We start from the raw sequence: 18,152 nt of genomic DNA on the forward strand, positions 1-18,152 counted from the left end.
GCATTATTTATAGGCATGATGTCATTAGGGCTGTGTATTGGCAAGAATCTGGCGATACAATACAAATCACAAAACTAGGATCACAATACGATATATCGCTATATATCACAATACTGTTAACAAGGTGATATTTTTTTTGTTTCTTTTTTTAAAAGATTATTGCCTAGAAAAACTAATAGTGCAGCATTTGGATGAATAAAGATTTAACATGTGGCTTTACCGATACAAAAAAACACATAAATAAATACATAAATAAAAAATATTTTACAGACATTACAGTTTCAGGTCCTGCTTAAATGTTTGTATTCTATTGTGAAAAGAATCCATAGTGTTCAGTCCCTGAATCACCCAAAATCAGAACATTATTTTTGTGCATTCCCAATAAAAAAAACCAAACATTTGCCTCTCTCAGACAGTAAAAAATGCTTTTAGGATGCTTGAATGATCTATTATTCAACAAAACTGCGTTATCAGTTTTAAAAAACTACATTTACGTCCTGCAATATCACAATAGTACTTTTGTCGTCTACAAATAACAGAACAAAATACCCGTGAATATAGAAATAAAAGAGCTTGAAAAACAGAAAACAAAAATGAACCTCCTCCATGTCTGCATTTGAATAAATACCTAAAAATATCGATACAGTACTTTTTGATATCGATACAGTATCGTCAAGTGAAATATCATAATATATTGTGATACTGATATTTCCTTACACCCCTGGATGTCATATTATTTTTTTCACATTAAACCAAGAAGAACATTTGGAGTCATTACTTCTAGGTTATTACCTCCACCAAGGAGGTTATGTTTTTGCCAGGGTTTGTCTGTTTGTTTGTTTGTTTGTCTGTCCGTTAGTGTGCAACATAACTCAAAAAGTTATGGACAGATTTGGATGAAATTTTCAGGGTTTGTTGGAAATGGGATAAGGAAGAAATGATTAAATTTTGGTGGTGATCGGGGGTGGGGGGGGCCACGGGGGGCGCCACTGATCAGCCTTGGCGGAGGTCTGCGCTCTCCGAGTGCTTCTAGTTATGCTTTTATTTTTCAATTTGACACCCTGGACTGTTAATGTCTTCTGCACTTTGCACAGTCATCCCGTGGGCCTGACTGGACCCTTTGGCAGGCCGGTTTTGGCCCCCGGGCCATGTGTTTGACACCTGTGCTCTAAGGTCATTGGATCGTCTTGGACCAGACCAGATAAGGGTGTAAGAAAATATCAGTTCTACAATATGTCACGATGTTTCATTTCACATATTGTGTCGATATTAAAAAGTACTGTATCAATATTTTTAGGTATTTATTCAAATGCAGATATTGTGGAGGTTCATTTTAGTTTTTTCTTTTTTGCTTATATTTATTACCTCCGCCAAGGAGGTTATGTTTTTGCCAGGGTTTGTTTGTTTGTTTGTCTGTCTGTTTGTTTGTCTGTCTGTTAGTGTGCAACATAACTCAAAAAGTTAAGGACAGATTTGGATGAAATGTTCAGGGTTTGTTGGAAATGGGATAAGGAAGAAATGATTAATTGTGGTGGTGATCGGGGGTGGGGGGGCCCACGGGGGGGGGGGGGGGGGGGCACTGATCGTTAGTGTGCAACATAACTCAAAAAGTTCAGGACAGATTTGGATGAAATTTTCAGGGTTTGTTGGAAATGGGATAAGGAAGAAATGATTAAATGTTGGTGGTGATCGGGGGTGGGGGGGCCCACGGGGGGGGCCACTGATCAGCCTTGGCGGAGGTCTGCGCTCTCCGAGTGCTTCTAGTTTGTTATTTAACACTCTTTTATTAAATAATGTTAGTTCCTTTGTTGGGATTGAACTAAAATAATGTTCTTATGTTAGTTCTGAACTAATAGAATCTGAACATTTGAACAGGATCTCAAACTGTAATGTCTGGTAAAACAGAATTTCAGTTTAAAAACAGGAACATTTTGTGATTTAACATTAGATCCTGTTAGGATCAAATAAAAATGTGTTTAGTATTTGTGCAGATTTATGGTATAATTCAGTTCTTCAAGGAAATAATCATTTAAAAAAACCAGAAACAAACAAAAAATTGCCTTGTTTAACAGTATCATGATATATCGTGATATATCATATCGTGATCCGAGTATTATGATTTGTATTGTATCGCCAGATTCTTGCCGATACACAGCCCTAGTCCCAGACCCGTATGTAGGTCGGTCTCACCTGTGTCGGTTCTGGTTTCAGATGCCCAGCGGGCCCTGCTGCTGTTGGAGGAGTACCGGGCCAAGCTGAACCACACCGAGGACCGGCAGCTGCGACACTCCATCCAGAGGGTCATCGACATCTTCCAGAGCAACCTGTTCCAGGCCCTCATAGGTAAGGAACCACCGACCAGGTCCAGGTCCACATGCACCACCTTTGGTACTGTTGGGCTGTAGCTCTGCATTTGGGTCTATAGTTTTGGACCTGTTTCATTGGCCTTTCATGATGTGGAAGGAAAGGTCTGTTTGTGAAAATGAAGCAAGGTGATGAACGATAAAATTCCCCGAAGAACAGAACAAAATAACATTAGATTTAAGGTACGAGCACAAACATGTGAACGCTGCTGTGAATATGGGAGGATCTGTTTAAATCCCATTTGGGTTCCTCTGAAACTCAGGTGTGTTCGTAGAGTTCTGTTAACATGGCAGCGGCTGAAAGTGGATGGAGGTCAGGACCATCAGTAACATCTAATGTGTGGGTTTAGAACGTGTGCTGTTCTTGTAGATCAGGACTCTCAAACTCATTTTATTTCAGGCTCTACTTTCAGCCTGAAATGATCTCCAGTGGGCCGGACCAGTAAAATAATAACAGAATAACCTATAAATAAATAATGACAACTCCAAGTTTTTCTTTTTGTTCTTGTACAAAAAACCCCCAATTAAATTATGAAAATATTGACATTTTACAAAAAAGATGTGAATAACCTGAAAAACAGAAATTCATTTGAAAAATTAGTGCAATTTTAACAATATTATGCCTCAACTTATTATTTATACATGTACATTACACACAGTGTTACATAACATTTGGGTAAGAGGCAGAATATTGTTCAAATTGCACATTTCGGGTTGTGCATCTTTGTTTTTATTTATGTATTTATTTGCATTTATTGTGAAAGAATAGTTTTGTAAATGTAAATATTTTCACAATGTAATGTTATTTTTTTTACTAAAATTTTCTCCACATAACTTTCACAAAGAAAATTTGTAGTTGTCATTATTTATGGTTTACGGCGTTGTTCCACGGGCCGGAATGGAACCTTTGGCAGGGGGGCCAGATTTGGACCCCGGGCTGCATGTTTGACACCTGTGTTCTAACCATTAACACATGGACCAGTAGAAGGAAAGGAACAGTTAGAGTATTTGAAACATTAGTCAGAAATTTTAAACATCTGAATCTCTCTAAACTGTGAATAACTTTGTCCCTATGAAGAAACAAATAAATTAGAAATGAATTCAAACAATAGATGAGGAGACGCCTTCACGACACGTCCTGGTTCTGTCAGCCCCGTGAACTGACCAGAAGCTGATGGAGGGGGTGAAGGTCCAGACCTGTCCACTGGAGGTCCAGTACCAGCCCTAAACCTCAGCAAACTGTGAACCCTCTGACCCTGTGAAGCTTGCATTTGTTTGTTTGTTTGTTTGTTTTGCGGAGCCGTCGCAGCGGTGCATCAGGTCGGAAACGTCACACCAGACCAGACATCTGGTCTGACAGAAGGAGGTGGAGGTCAGAGGTCACCTGAGGGCAGGGTTCCTCCGTCTTGTCCTCCTGAATCTTGCCTCTGTGCTCTGATTGGTCCTCGGTCCGCTACATCCACTTCCTGTTTAGGATTCATCCTTTAGACCGGGGGTTCCACAGCCTAAAACCGCCCCCCCACAGGGTTACACCCAATTAAATGACACCAAACACACCGACAGTCAAGGCTGTGTTAATGTATTAGAACGGACATGTGGGCGTGGTCCCAAATGGACCGCCCACTCTTGTTGGATCCATAACTGTTGAACCAGACCAGTTTCAGACAAATATTCCACTGAATTGTAAAGGTTCTAAATTCCATCTGAAACAGACTCAAAGGACAACATTTACTTTAACTATCTTTTAAATGAAAAATATCTAAAAACTACTACGTCACAGATGGACAACAAATGAACCTCTATTTTTTCCCCAGAATTCCAAAGTTCTCCACAGTGAAGTTCCTCTGACATTTCATCCTCAAATGTATTCAGTGTAAACCTTAAACCCTCTATTTTACAACCTGATAATTGGTTAAAGAGGAAAAAAAATGTGATCAAACCTAAATAGAAAGAGTTTAGACAAATGTCAGCGTCACAGATGGACAACAAAAGGAAATATCAAATTAAACAGTTTTATTTTATTATCATTATCATATACATTTATTACCATATTTACAACATACAAATAATATTAATGTTATATTCACATGTATTTTACACAGATATATGCATTTATTAATTGTAAACACTGTGTGTTTAGAATATGACATAAATAATATAATAGTCAAATATCAGTGTATTTGATTAATGTCGTTTATTTATAGAGTTTATAAAATGAACCCAGAATGACGGTAATAAACTGGGTCACTGTACAAACATTCACACTCACTAAAATACTCATGTTTTTTATCACAATTTTTTTTCTCTTTTCGCCGTCTTTTGTCATCATTGCCATCTTTATCGTTGTCTTCATCGTCATCTGTCATCACTGTCTTTGGTCGTCATCCATCTTCATCGTCATCTGTCATCACTGTCTCGTCGCTGTCTTCATCGCTGTCTTTGTCATGGTCTTTGTTGTTTTTATTCGCCTTTGTAGCATTTTTTTTCAAACATCTTCTCTGAATCTACTCATTTCTGATTTTATTTGTATCTTCTTTGGGACAATGTCTACAAAGTTTCTTGAGAAATTATGATCGTTGAGTTTTTGACAAAGGTTTAAAATATTCTACCTGTTCCTTTCCTTCTACTGGGTTCTCTGTTGATGCTTTAGAACTGTCAGTGGTTCCAGATATCAGTCTATGAGTCTTGTAGTTTCCTATTGGTCACTGATAGAAGTCATATCGGACTGTGATTGGATGAGGTTCAGTTCTCCTCCAGTGAAGTCCGCCCACTTCTATAGTTAGGTTCATGTGCATCTGGACCACAGGGCTGGAACGTAGAACAGAACCAGGACCGAAACATAGAGACAGAACCAGGACCGGAACATAGAACAGAACCAGGACTGGAACATAGAACAGAACCTGACATAGGCCACATTCACCTGGTTCCGATCCACATAGACACTGATTGGGTTTTTTCCAGTGTGTGTTGGTGGTTCAGTCCTGACTCGTGGTCCGGTCCTGACCTCGTGCACCGTCCTGACCCAGTCCTGACTCGTGCACCAGTCCTGACTCAGTCCTGACTCGGTGGTCCGGGTCCTGACTCGTGGTTCAGTCTAGACTTTCTGTGCTGGTCCTGACTCGTGTGCTGGTCCTGACTTGTGCACTGGTCTTGGCTCAGTCCTGACTCGTGGTCCCGGTCCAAGGTATTATCGTTAACGAAAACGAACGAAATGACGAAAACTAAAATTGAAAAAACATTTTCGTTAACTGAAATAAATAAAAACTCTAATTAAAAGAAAAAAACGATAACTAACTGAAACTGTATGTGGAGCTTACAAACTAACTAAAATGTATAAAAATTATGGATACATCCCTTCGTTTTCGTCTCTGTCAATGTCGGATTGATATGAAATTAATTTATTCACTTCAGCAGTTTGAGCTGGTGACACCATACGGTGACACTTCACAGTCCTGTTCATGTCTGGTCATTTGTGGGTTTCCAGTCGGTCTCTGGTCCCCCACTCTACCTCGGTGGAAACATACAGACTAAAGCTGGGACACAGCAGCACAGTCCTGTCTGGGGTTTACTTAGTGATACATGGGTCGGGTTTTTTTTTTTTTTTTTTTGGCGTACCGTGTGTGTGCGCGTGAGTGACAGACAGAGCTGAGCTAAAGGACAGTCAGTGTTGAACTAGCATCCAGGTTAAAACTGGAGAGTTTATCACCATGAAAAGGCCTTCCAAGCCCTGAACTGCACAGTTTAGAAGAGGAGAACAGAGGAGGATGAAAACTAATCCAATTACAGAGGTATGGAACCTGTTAGAATGTTAAAAAACGTTTGATGTTACTAGCTACAGCTAGCTGAACTGAACTGAAGCAAAGTTGGCTAATAATGGAACTGCAGATGATTAAGATATGAGAAATCTGCTAAGGTGTGGTTGACTGATGAGGAACTGGGTTATATATGTTTATAAGGGTTTGTATATGTTTCTGTCTGCTTAACTGCTGGTTAGCTGGTTTATATATGTTTCTATCTGCTTTAACTGCTGGTTAGCTGGTTTATATATGTTCCTATCTGCTTTAACTGCTGGTTAGCTGGTTATATAGGTTCCTATCTGCTTTAACTGCTGGTTAGCTTGTTATATATGTTTCTATCTGCTTTAACTGCGTTAGCTGGTTTATATGTTTCTATCGGCTTTAACTGCTGGCTGCTTTGTGCATCTCCTCTCATGCTTTGCACATCTTCGCATTGTTTCACGTAAGTGACGTTGTGTATGGATTGCACCCCACCTCAAGCTGCTATAGGGAATTTATACATTGTACGGTACATTGTGTCTCTGCTCAGTCCATGAGCCACCCTAACCCGACCCCCAAATAAAGTGTCCAGGGTAACACATATCCACGCCTCACTAATTTCTTTGAATAGGATGATGAGGAAGATAAAATATATGAAATAACTAAAACTAATACTAAAACTAAACTAAACTAAACTAAAACTAAGCATTCAGAAAAAAACGATAACTAATAAAAACTAACAAACCTGCTCTAAAAACTAATTAAAACTAACTGAATAAGAGAAAAAAAAAGTCAAAACTAATTAAAACTAAACTATAATTAAAATCCAAAAACTATTATAACCTTGGGTCCGGTCCCTGACTCGTGGTTCAGTCTAGACTTCTGTGCTGGTCCTGAATCGTGTGCTGGTCCTGACTTGTGCACTGGTCTTGGCTCAGTTCCTGACCGTGGTTCGGTCCGGGCTCGTGGTTCGTCCTGGCGCGTGCAGCAGTCCTGACCCAGTCCTGCCTCGTGCACCAGTCCTGACCCAGTCCTGACTCGTGCACCAGTCCTGACTCAGTCCTGACTGCGTGGTCCGGTCCTGACTTGTGCACCAGTCCGACCCAGTCCTGACTCGTGCACCATCCTGACTCAGTCCTGACTCGTGGCTTTTCGGTCCTGGCTGCTTGGTCCGGTCCTGACTTGTGCACCAGTCCTGACCCAGTCCTGACTCGGGCACCAGTCCTGACTCAGTCCTGACTCGTGGTCCGGTCCTGACTCGTGGTTCAGTCTAGACGTCTGTGCTGGGTCCTGACTTGTGCACTGGTCTTGGCTCAGTCCTGACTCGTGGTTCGGTCCTGGCTCGTGGTTCGGTCCTGGCTCGTGCTCCAGCTCCGCCCACATTCCTGTATCTCAGTGTTCGTTAACCCTGCAGCTGTGTCTGCCTTTACCGAGGCCGCAGCCAATCAGAGCGCAGCACCGCCTGCACACGTGTAATGACTGTTCTAGAAGTGGGAGTTCAAACCCAGTCAGGGGGTCGAACCGGTTCCTACAGAACCAGGAGATCAGGTTCCACAGAACACTACAGGAACGTTCTCTCAGATTCAGATGGAATTGAAGGAACCCAGAACACTCATACAAACGTCCACTTCAGCCACCGCCACCTCTTGCTTCTTTCTCTTCTCCTCCTGCTCCTCTTCCATCTCGTTCATTTTCTCCTCCTCCTCTTCTTCTCTTCCTACTCCCTGCTTCTCTCCTCCTTCTTGCCTCTCTCTTTTTCTCCTCCTCGCGTCTTCTTCGCCCTCCTCCTCCCCCTCCTCCTCCTTGTCCTCCTCTTCTTTCCTCTTCCTCCTGCTCCTCTTCCTTTCTCCTCCTCTCTTCTCCTGCTCCTCCTCTTCTTCTCCTCCTCCTCTTCCTGCTCCTCCTCCTCAGCGTCTTCATCACTATTAGATAGTGCAGATCACCAGTGTGAACCCACTGACCTGCTTCCTGCTCAGCTTCATCTCTATCCTCTGAAACATGCTCCTCTTCTTCACTTTGGTCCAAAATACACATGTATCATCTGAAACAAAGGAGAGGAAAATGAAAATAAAACAGAAACATTAAACATTTAATTCCAAATCCTCCTGGGTTTCATCTGTGATCATGTTTTCACTGCAGACTGTAGTTTGGTTTCAGCTTCTCACATGTAGAGATGGGAATGTTTTCTGTCATTTTGAAGTGGAAATTAGATTAGTTTAGATTATATTATATTAGATTACATTAGACTAGATTACGTTAGATTAGATTACATTAGATTACTTTAGATTAGTTTATATTATATTATATTAGATTAGATTAATTTAGATCAGATATATTAGTTTAGATTGGATTATATTACTTTAGATTAGATTAGAATAGTTTAGATTAGATTAATTTGGATTAGATTTGATTAGTTTAGATTGCATTAGATTACTTTAGATTAGATTAGATTACTTTAGATTAGATTAGTTTAGATTATATTATATTATATTAGATTACTTTAGATTAGTTTAGTTTAGATCAGGTTAATTAGATTAGATTAGTTTAGATTGGATTAGATTACTTTAGATTAGAATAGTTTAGAGTAGATTAAATTAGATTAATTTAGATTAGTTTACATTAGATTAGATTAGTTTACATTAGATTAGATTAGTTTACATTAGATTATATATTAGATTAGATCAGATTAGATTAATTTAAATTAGATTAGATTAGTTTACATTAGATTTGATTACTTTAGATTAGATTAATTTAGATTAGAGTAGTTTAGGTTAGTTTAGATTAGAGTAATTTAGATTAGATTAATTTGGATTAGATTAGTTAGGTTAGAGTAATTCAGATTAGTTTAGATTAGATTAGGAAATTCACTGGTCAAAGCAGAAGCAGAATAGGAAAATAAGGGGAAAAAGTGGCATAAAGATAGTGCAAAACACAAAACAGTATAAACTAATGGTAGTAATATAAGTAGTAAAACTGTAAAGTAGGATGGTCCAACAATCATGGTAAAAATAAAGTTTCAGATAACCTCAATTAGAACCCTGCATTAGGTTTTGGCATTCAAAAGATGATTTAGAAAAAAATTGGAAGAAAAAGGAGATTTTAGAGGTTGCTGGAAGTTTCCTGGAATTGATTAATTTTGCATTTTCATCATAGCCAAGCTGACTTGCTAAGAAAAGCAGCATTACTTTCAAAACCAAGGTTTTAGTGCTTCATCTAGCAATATATGTATGAAGTAAGGCCGCCGACATCTTTGATCCTTGAGTGACGAATTGGTTGGCTGGCATTCTTGGACTCCAGTGTGACACAAGAGCAGAAGCAGCTGATGGTTGACAACATGATGGAAAATGAAGGTTCTTTGGGTTCCACTAAAGCGTTGGGATGCCCTTAATCAAGCAGATTGTGAAGGGAAGCAGATCAGTGATTTTGTCACCACCAGCACCATGTGTTTCTTTGAAACTTTGTATCTGCCACAAACATTCTTCAGAATTCCTCCAGAAGACTGGGGCTGATGATGAAGACTTTCGAAGGCTGATAAAATTGTGCATTCCAGAAAAGTTGTCAATGATGTTGCTGAAAGAGGGGTGGAGCTTATTCAAGACTTCAACTGTAGCCGAGCAAAAAATGAAGATCACAAACAGTACTGCTCCAAGTTGTCAAAGAACACAGGAACATTTTTTGTAATTTCAATAAAGCGACAGTGATTGCTGGACTTTCTAAGGAACATTTTTATGCGAGTTGCAGTTTGAGTTTGATAATAAAATTACAAATATTCTAATATGCCTTATTCATTTGGCTAGTTATGTTATAGTATATACAGCAATCTTCATGTGTCTCGTGCAACCTCTAAATATTAATTAATTTGCATAAAATTTGGACCGAAGTAATTGGCCAGATATGGAACCAAATGCAGGGTTCTAATCCAGAGAATCTTAAAAAATTTTTGGACCACCCTACTGTAAAGCCTATATATATGTGTTTAGTGTAATTGCATGTTGAACATCTTGAAGACCTTCTAACCATGTTCTCCATTGAAGCTAAATGGTGTAATAATGGAAACTTGTTTTCTGCAGCTTTTGTTTACCTTGTTGTTTACTTTGCCATCCACTATGTGTTCAAAAGTATGTGGACACATTGAATCCAGGGTTTGTTTTTTAACAGGGGTCTGGGATCCAAAACAATAAGGAAATGTCAGAATAGAGTTTTATATTATGGGATAGATATCAGTGCATTGGTTCATTTGGGTTCAATTATTATCTTTGTTTCTAAAATGACTCACAGATGGTTTGGATTTACTATGTTTTATCCAACTCTGATTGAAAATGTTCTTCCTCTAAATGTCTCTAATATTTTTCCTGCTCTGACTGTAAATAATAATTTCCATCTACTGTCATCACATCTGACTGAGGAAGAAAAATCTACCATTAAACTACAGTGAAATACTGATTTCTGTGTCTGATCCTCATGAACAGGACATCTGACCGCTGGAGACAGGATGTGTCCACATATTTATGTCCATACGTTGTGTCTTGTATTTAATTATGTCTTTGTACAGCACTTTGGGCACTTCGCGTCATTTAAATGTGCTATAGAAATAAACCAGACCTTATGGAGTCAATTCTCAATGGATTTTGACCATTTTAAATATAAAAAAGCAAGTAACATATTAAATTATTACATTACAGGGTGGGGAAGCAAAATGTACAATGAACATTTAGTTGTTTTTTCTCAGCAGGCACTACGTCAAATGTTTTGAAACCAAACTATATTGATGTCATAATCATACCTAACACTATTATCCATACCTTTTCAGAAACTTTTGCCCATATGAGTAATCAGGAAAACAAACGTCAAAGAGTGTGTGATTTGCTGAATGCACTCGTCACACCAAAGGAGATTTCAAAATAGTTGGAGTGTCCATAAAGACTGTTTATAATGGAAAGAAGAGAATGACTATGAGCAAAACTATTACGAGAAAGTCTGGAAGATACTATTAAAGAGAATGGGAGAAGTTGTCACCCCAATATTTGAGGAACACTTGCGCAAGTTTCAGGAAGCGTGTGAAGGCAGTTATTGAGAAAGAAGGAGGACACATAGAATAAAAACATTTTCTATTATGGACTTTCTTGTGGCAAAAATTCTCATGACTTTCAATAACTAATTGGTCATACACTGTCTTTCATCCCTGCCTCAAAATATTGTACATTTTGCTTCCCCACCCTGTATGTCATGACTCGTATTAAAAAAACTCCAGCGAAAATGTAATAACTGGAGCTGGTAATGCAATAATACAAATAGAACTGCATTTATGGGAAATAAAAGATTTGTTTGCAGATTTTATGTAGTTTTTAAATCAAAAACAGGTATAGTTCATAGGTCGTCAACCTTTGCGTTCTGAAGAGACATTTAGGAGCTGTTTTCTGGAGCCAATACTGATGTTTCTGCTTGGGATCGTCACGAACAGGGCGTCTTAAGCTGTAGAGTGAGTGTCCACGTACTTTTGTCCCACGTTAGTTTTTCGGTCCGTGTCTCTTGGCATATTTGTCTGAAAAATAGATTTATTCTGTTAGCCTTTCCAATCTGCCAGAGCCCAAACAGAGATGTCTGCAGCCGGGCCCAGGCTGCTGTAATCCCTCTGTGGACACGACGATTACCCACGGCCGTAATCCGCCCTCCGCCGCCACTGCCGCCCATTTACACACACAGAACTGCACTTTCTGCTTCTTCTATTCTCTGCTCACATTCTCTGAAACAAACAGATGGCAAACGTCCACTCTGCTCAATCTAATAATCGTTACAGTTTTGGGACCCCCCATCGGCCGCCTCAGCTGACAACGTCGGTTTCTTTCTTGTTGAATTCAATGTGCTGATCTGTATAAAAGGAATATAGTGGGATGAATGAATGTTTATTAGGTTACATCCTGTGTTCTGTGGGCGTTTAAGGACGAATCCACAACAAGACACGGACCACAGAAACACACGACTGGATTTGGGTCGAGATATTTTCACATTTGAACATACAGTCGCAGAAAAAAATGAGACCTCCCCTTGTTTTCTTCAGTTTCTTGTTCATTTTAATTCCTGGTTCAAACTAAAGGTCCATCTGTTTGGACAAATATAATGATATCAACAAAACCAGCTCATAGTTTAATTTAACAGCTGATATCTATCCATTTTACGTGTTTTCTTGATTAAAAACCCAAATCACTTCAGTTCTTCCGTCAATATCTATGTCATGTACTGACAAAAACAGTGCTTTCATTCATTCCATGTTTTTTTTTTTGTCTGTTTTAGTCACATGATACACACAGGAGTTAGGACTGGATTACAGAACCATTGTTTGGAGGACTTTAGATGGAATAAATTTTTTCTGTGACTGTATTTTGGTTTTCTTTCTTTCTTTATTAACAAACTTGTTATTAACATTCAAGCTTTACATTCTTAAGTAGGGCTGTGTATTGGCAAGAATCAGGTTGTACGATACAAATCACAATACTAGATCACGATACGAATATCACGATATATCATGATATTGTTAAAAAGGCCATTTTTTTCTTTGTTTCTTTTTTTATAAATGATTATTTCCTTGAAGAATTGAATTACACATAAATCTGCACAAATACTAAACACATTTTTATTTAATCCCAACAGGATCTAATGCTATATCACAATATGTTCCTGTGTTCAAACTGAAATTCTGTTTTACAGACATTACAGTTTGAGATCCTGTTCAAATGTTCATTTTCTATTAGTTCAGAACTAACATAAGAACAGTATTTTAGTTTAATCCCAACAAAGGCACTAACATTATTTAATAAAAGAGTGTTAAATATAGGGGTGTAAGAAAATATTGCTTCCGCAATATATTGCGATATTTCATTTCACAATACTGTATCAATATTAAAAAGTACTCTATTGCTATTTTTAGGTATTTAGTTAAATGGAAATATAACGGAGGTTCATGTTTTGCTTTTTTATGTATATTTTTTTTTAGGAATCCTGCAAGCTCTTTTATTTCTATATTCACATGGGTATTTTGCTCTGTTGTTTGGGTATTCAGAAAGTAGTATTGTGACATTGCAGGCCATTCAAGTAGTTTTTTTTTTTTAACTGATAACACTGTTTTGTTAAATAATGGTGATTTCAATCATCCTAAAAGCACTTTTTACTGCCTGAGAGGCAAATGGTAGTTCCTTGCATTAAAATAATGCTCTGATGTTGATTCAGGGATGTCCACTATACATTCTTTTCACAACTAACAGAATATGAAAATTTGAGGAGGATATCTATAAAACATAATTCTATTTATTTATTGTGTGTTTTGTGCTTGAAATTTTATTTTTATCTGTAAAAAAAATGTTAGTTTTTACAAAGGAAATTTTTTGTATATATTAAATCCTGTTCTGAACAAATAAAAATTTGTTCAGTATTTGTGCATATCTCTGGTATAATTAAATTTTTCCAGGAAAAATAGAAGAAGAAACAAAACAAACAAAAAAACTGCATTGTTAACAGTATCATGATACATCGTGATATATCACATCATGATCCTAGTATTGGGATTTGTATCGTATCACCAGATTCTTGCCGATACACAGCCCTAATTAAATAAGAATAAATAAAATATAAACAAAAAAGAAAAACAAAAATGAACCTCCACCATATCGGCATTTGAATAAATACCTAAAATATCAATACTGTACTTTTTAATATCGATACAGTATTGTGAAATGAAATATCGCGATATATTGCAGAACTGATATTTTCTTACACCCCTTCTTAAGTATATTCAAGTTTTAGGTTCTTTTATTACATGGCAACTCAACCAACTAAAAATAAACAACAGAGAACCTCTGGGCGTAGTGGAACCTAATTCTGATGACAGTGTTGGGTATCAGAAAGTACATGGAAAATAAAATAGAAATGAATACATTTACAATGTCGTTGATCAGTCTACACAAACACACCCTGTGACTTTCATGAATCCAAACAGATAAATGTCTACATGATGCAGAACCATGTGACCGTCCTGTAAAGTCATCAGTGGGTTCCAGCTCCTCTTAAATCGGTCCATGTTCGGGTGGAGTTCTGCTGTTCTTTTTACTCTGATGAGTTGTTCTTTCCGTTCACCAACAGGAGGGGGCACTGGTACACAAAAACACACACATATCATCTTTTTTTGCCACCGATGCAAGAATTTGAATAAATAATTTTTTTCTTTATGCAAACAGTCAGAAGGAGAAGTACAGACCAGTGGATCCCAGCGTACGTTCATGTGTCAAATGTTAGAAAGTTCTACCCAGATGCCCCCCCCTCACCAAAACACTCTCTAATTTAGGACAACCCCAGAAAAACAATAATGTGTCCAGATTGTCTCCAGCAAAGATTTGTCAAATTTAGAGATGATGAGTGGAGTTTTAAAAAGTCGAAGGTTCACTGTCCAGATGAATTCTTTGCTTTTCTTGATATTTTCAAAGGTCAGGGTTCAGTTACTGGCACTCATACTCAGATTACACATGAAAGAACGCAGTACGGTGTACACGAATAAATGTATTAGTTTAATCATCAATAACATCATCAACTTCAACACCTGACACTGAAATCCAAAACCATGAGATAAACCATGGCAGAGCAGCATCATTACGCCTCCAAACGGGATATTTTACATTAAAACAACAAATGTTTCTAGTAAATGTTACATTATTTTGACTTCTAAGATTGTTGGTCGTGTTCCTGTCGACTTGTTGCTCTTTGTATTTTTATCTCAGTTGATAAACTACAAAGTCATTGTGTCCATTTCCGTTGTAGTTGTCGTCATCTATTTATCTTTGTTGTCTTTGTCATTGTCTTTGTCGTCGTTGGCGCCGTCTTCGTCTTTGTCTTTGTCGTTGCCGTCTTTGTCCTCGTCACCGCCTTTGTGTCATTGTTGTCTTTGTTTTAGTCTGTTGTTGTCTTTGGCGTCTTTGTTGTTGTTGTTGTTGTCTTTGTCATCGTCTTTGTTGTTGTCGTCGCTGTCTTCATTGTTGTTGTCTTTGTTTTAGGCTGTTGTCTTTGTCATCTTCAGCGTCTTTGTCATTGTTGTCTTTGTCGTTGTTGTCTTTGTCATTGTCTTTGTCGTCGCCGTCTTCGTCTTAGTTGTCTTTGTCATCATCTTTGTCGTTGCCGTCTTCGTCGCCATCTTTGTTGTCATTGTTGTCTTTGTTTTAGTCTGTCATTGTCTTTGTCATCTTTGTCGTTGTCTTTGTCGTTGTCTTTGTCGTTGTCTTTGTCGTTGTCTTTGTCGGCCGGTTTCGGGGCGGTGTGGACCGTTCTGGCAGCAGAAGTGAAAGTGAAACTTAACACTCATTTACCTTTTCTCTACCTCCTGAAGCTTCGTAAACGTTCATTTGAAGGGACAGGATGTTTGTCCTGGACTATTATATACTACATATGTATAGTATATAATAATACTATAATATATTGTACATCTGTGTAATCCATAATAACTTTATATATTATACATATGTAGTATAAGTTTAAGGCAACAGTGATGTTTTTTATCTATGAAATGTTTGCTGTGGCTCTGCACTACGACACAACCCTACCAGTGGAAACACTGCATAAATCTAGGCCTGTTCTAATAAAAGTCCTTAAAGGGTTAAATACTTTTCTCAGCACATTTTTTTCTAAATTTGCTGCCGTTTTTTCCTCCGTCCTGTATCTGTCCTTTTCAGTTCTGTTTCCTTATATAATAAGCCATCTCATGTATTGATCTGCTCCAGTCTGTCTGTCCATAAACTCTGACGCTCATTGAACCCACTCATCAGGTTCTGGACTCTTGGACCTGGTCCAGTCCGCCTCATGTTCCTCTGGATTCAACGCTGAAGGCTTTTTACAGTGGCTGCACTGAACCGAGGGTTTCTGGGTAAAACATCAGAAGGCGTGGCGGCGGGCGGCGGTCAGCTACGCCGCGCCAAAGAAAGCACTGCTTATTTTAGAACGCACAATATTGGGTCCAAAAATAAAGAGTCTGGTGGATGTGTCTGCCCAGCTGTGGGTGTGTGCGCCAGGCTGTGGGCGTGTCCGCTCGCTGTGGGTGTGTCCACCGGGCTGTGGGCGTGTGCACTGGGCTGTGGGCGTGTCCTGGACCTGTCCTCATATGAACTCATGCTGACATTAACCTGATCATCAAACTGATCAATCAATGAATCAGTGGCAGTGAAACACGATCCAAGTCTGATCGTGAAGGAAATTGAACAGTCCTGAATATCGTCGGCTTCCTGATAAAACCTGCTATGTGACTTTTGGCAAATTTTACAGGAGAAATAAAAAACTGTTTATATAACAGGAAACTGTGAAATGTGACAAAAAATATCTGTTCCTTAACGGTGATACTTATGATGGAATGTGAACAACTTTCACAGGAGACTTAAATTTGAAGCTATAATAGGGGAGATAGCAGGTTTTTTGCCCATCCACAATGTCACTTAGCAGGTTTTATCAGGAAGCCGACGATATGTGTTCTATTGCTAATACTTTATAATAATCCTTCAGTTGTTGTGTCGTTCAAATACCATGTGTCCGTTCATATTCTTTCTTTTCAGGATGTTCTTCTCAGTCATTTGCATCAATTCTCCAACTTAAACCCCAAACCAGGACCAGGATGGTCTCAGAATCAAAGAAACCCATCTGACGGGAAAATCACTTCTCTTCTCTTTTATCAGATATCCAGGAATTTTACGAAGTGACCTTATTGGACAGTCAGAGGTGGGTGGAGTCTTCCAAGGGGGCGGACCCCATGGCACCCGTCAACCTGTGGGATTTCTCCAGCCTTCAAAGCACAACGGTGACCTCGGACACTCTGCCCAGCCTTAGCACCAGCATCGAGGTAAGACCCAGCCCAAACCTGGGCCACATACAGGTCCACATCCAGGCTAAAACCTGGGCCACATACAGGTCCACATCCAGACTAAAACCTGGTCTATAGACAGGCTAAACCTGGTTCACAGACTAAACCTGGTTCACAGACCGATTAAACCTGGTCCAGATACATGTTAAACCTGGTCCAGATGCAGATCAAACCTGGTTCAGGTCCATATTAAACCTGGTCCAGGTCCATAGTAAACCTGGTCCAGATGCAGATTAAGGCTGTATTCACACCTACCATGTTGGTCCATTTAAAACAGACCAGAGTTTGGTTCCCCAGAAAGTCCGGACTTTTTTTTAGGTGTGAATACAAACATGCAAACTCTGATTCCAACCAAACAAGCGGTCCGCTTCCAAACAGACTCTGGGCCGGTTCTCTTCTGGTGTGAATATAACTGACCTCAAACCAAACCAAACCAAGGAATCTTGAACCTTTTTGTGCTTGACGAGCCACCGTAGCCGCTGGAAGTAGCCGAGGTTTACGGGTGGTCAGAGCTAATAGCAGCAGACATGAGCTGTGGACAGATGTGGAGCAATGAGGAAATTGAATCTGCCATTGACATTTGGTCAGATGTCCATATTACCAAACTGGCTCCAGCTGAGCTTTTCTTGAGTGTTAACATTATTTTCGTAAATTTGTGTCTGAAAAAAACAATTTATATTCCAAAAACGATAACTGTATGTAGGAGCACCACGTCTATTTTCATCAACACCGGCTCTCTCTGGTTCACCCCACCCCCGACTTTTCTGTCCAGTGCCAGCGCAGTTCGTCACATGCGTGTTTCTGTTCACGCATTTTGGTCCACTAGCAAAAAGTGCAATGTGAATGTAATCTGACCCAAATGAAAAAAATAAAGTCCACATTTGATCCGAATCAAATAAGCGGACCAAAGGACTTTTCAGGTGTGAATACACCCTGAACCTGGTCCAGGTCCATATTAAACCTGGTCCAGATGCAAACTAAACCTGGTCCAGGTCCATATTAAACCTGGTCCAGATGCAGATTAAATCTGGTCCAGGTCCATATTAAACCTGGTCCAGATGCAGACTAAACCTGGTCCAGGTCCATATTAAACCTGGTCCAGTTCCATATGAAACTCGGTCCAGGTCC

The 18,152-nt window shown here is 39.0% G+C and overlaps 1 protein-coding gene across 1 annotated transcript in view; it reads left to right on the forward strand.

The window, feature by feature from the left end:
- LOC115437475 (disks large homolog 1-like) overlaps positions 1-17,102 on the forward strand; it is a 22,995-nt gene extending 5,893 nt beyond the window's left edge. Inside the window, exons 2-3 of the mRNA XM_030160668.1 lie at positions 2,212-2,343; positions 16,840-17,102. Coding sequence (XP_030016528.1) covers positions 2,212-2,343; positions 16,840-17,102 — 395 coding nt within the window. The remainder of the gene's footprint in view (positions 1-2,211; positions 2,344-16,839) is intronic.
- Positions 17,103-18,152: the final 1,050 nt, after the last annotated feature.

The sequence above is a fragment of the Sphaeramia orbicularis genome, chromosome 17, assembly GCF_902148855.1.
Source record: "Sphaeramia orbicularis chromosome 17, fSphaOr1.1, whole genome shotgun sequence".
NCBI classification, from domain to species: domain Eukaryota; kingdom Metazoa; phylum Chordata; class Actinopteri; order Kurtiformes; family Apogonidae; genus Sphaeramia; species Sphaeramia orbicularis.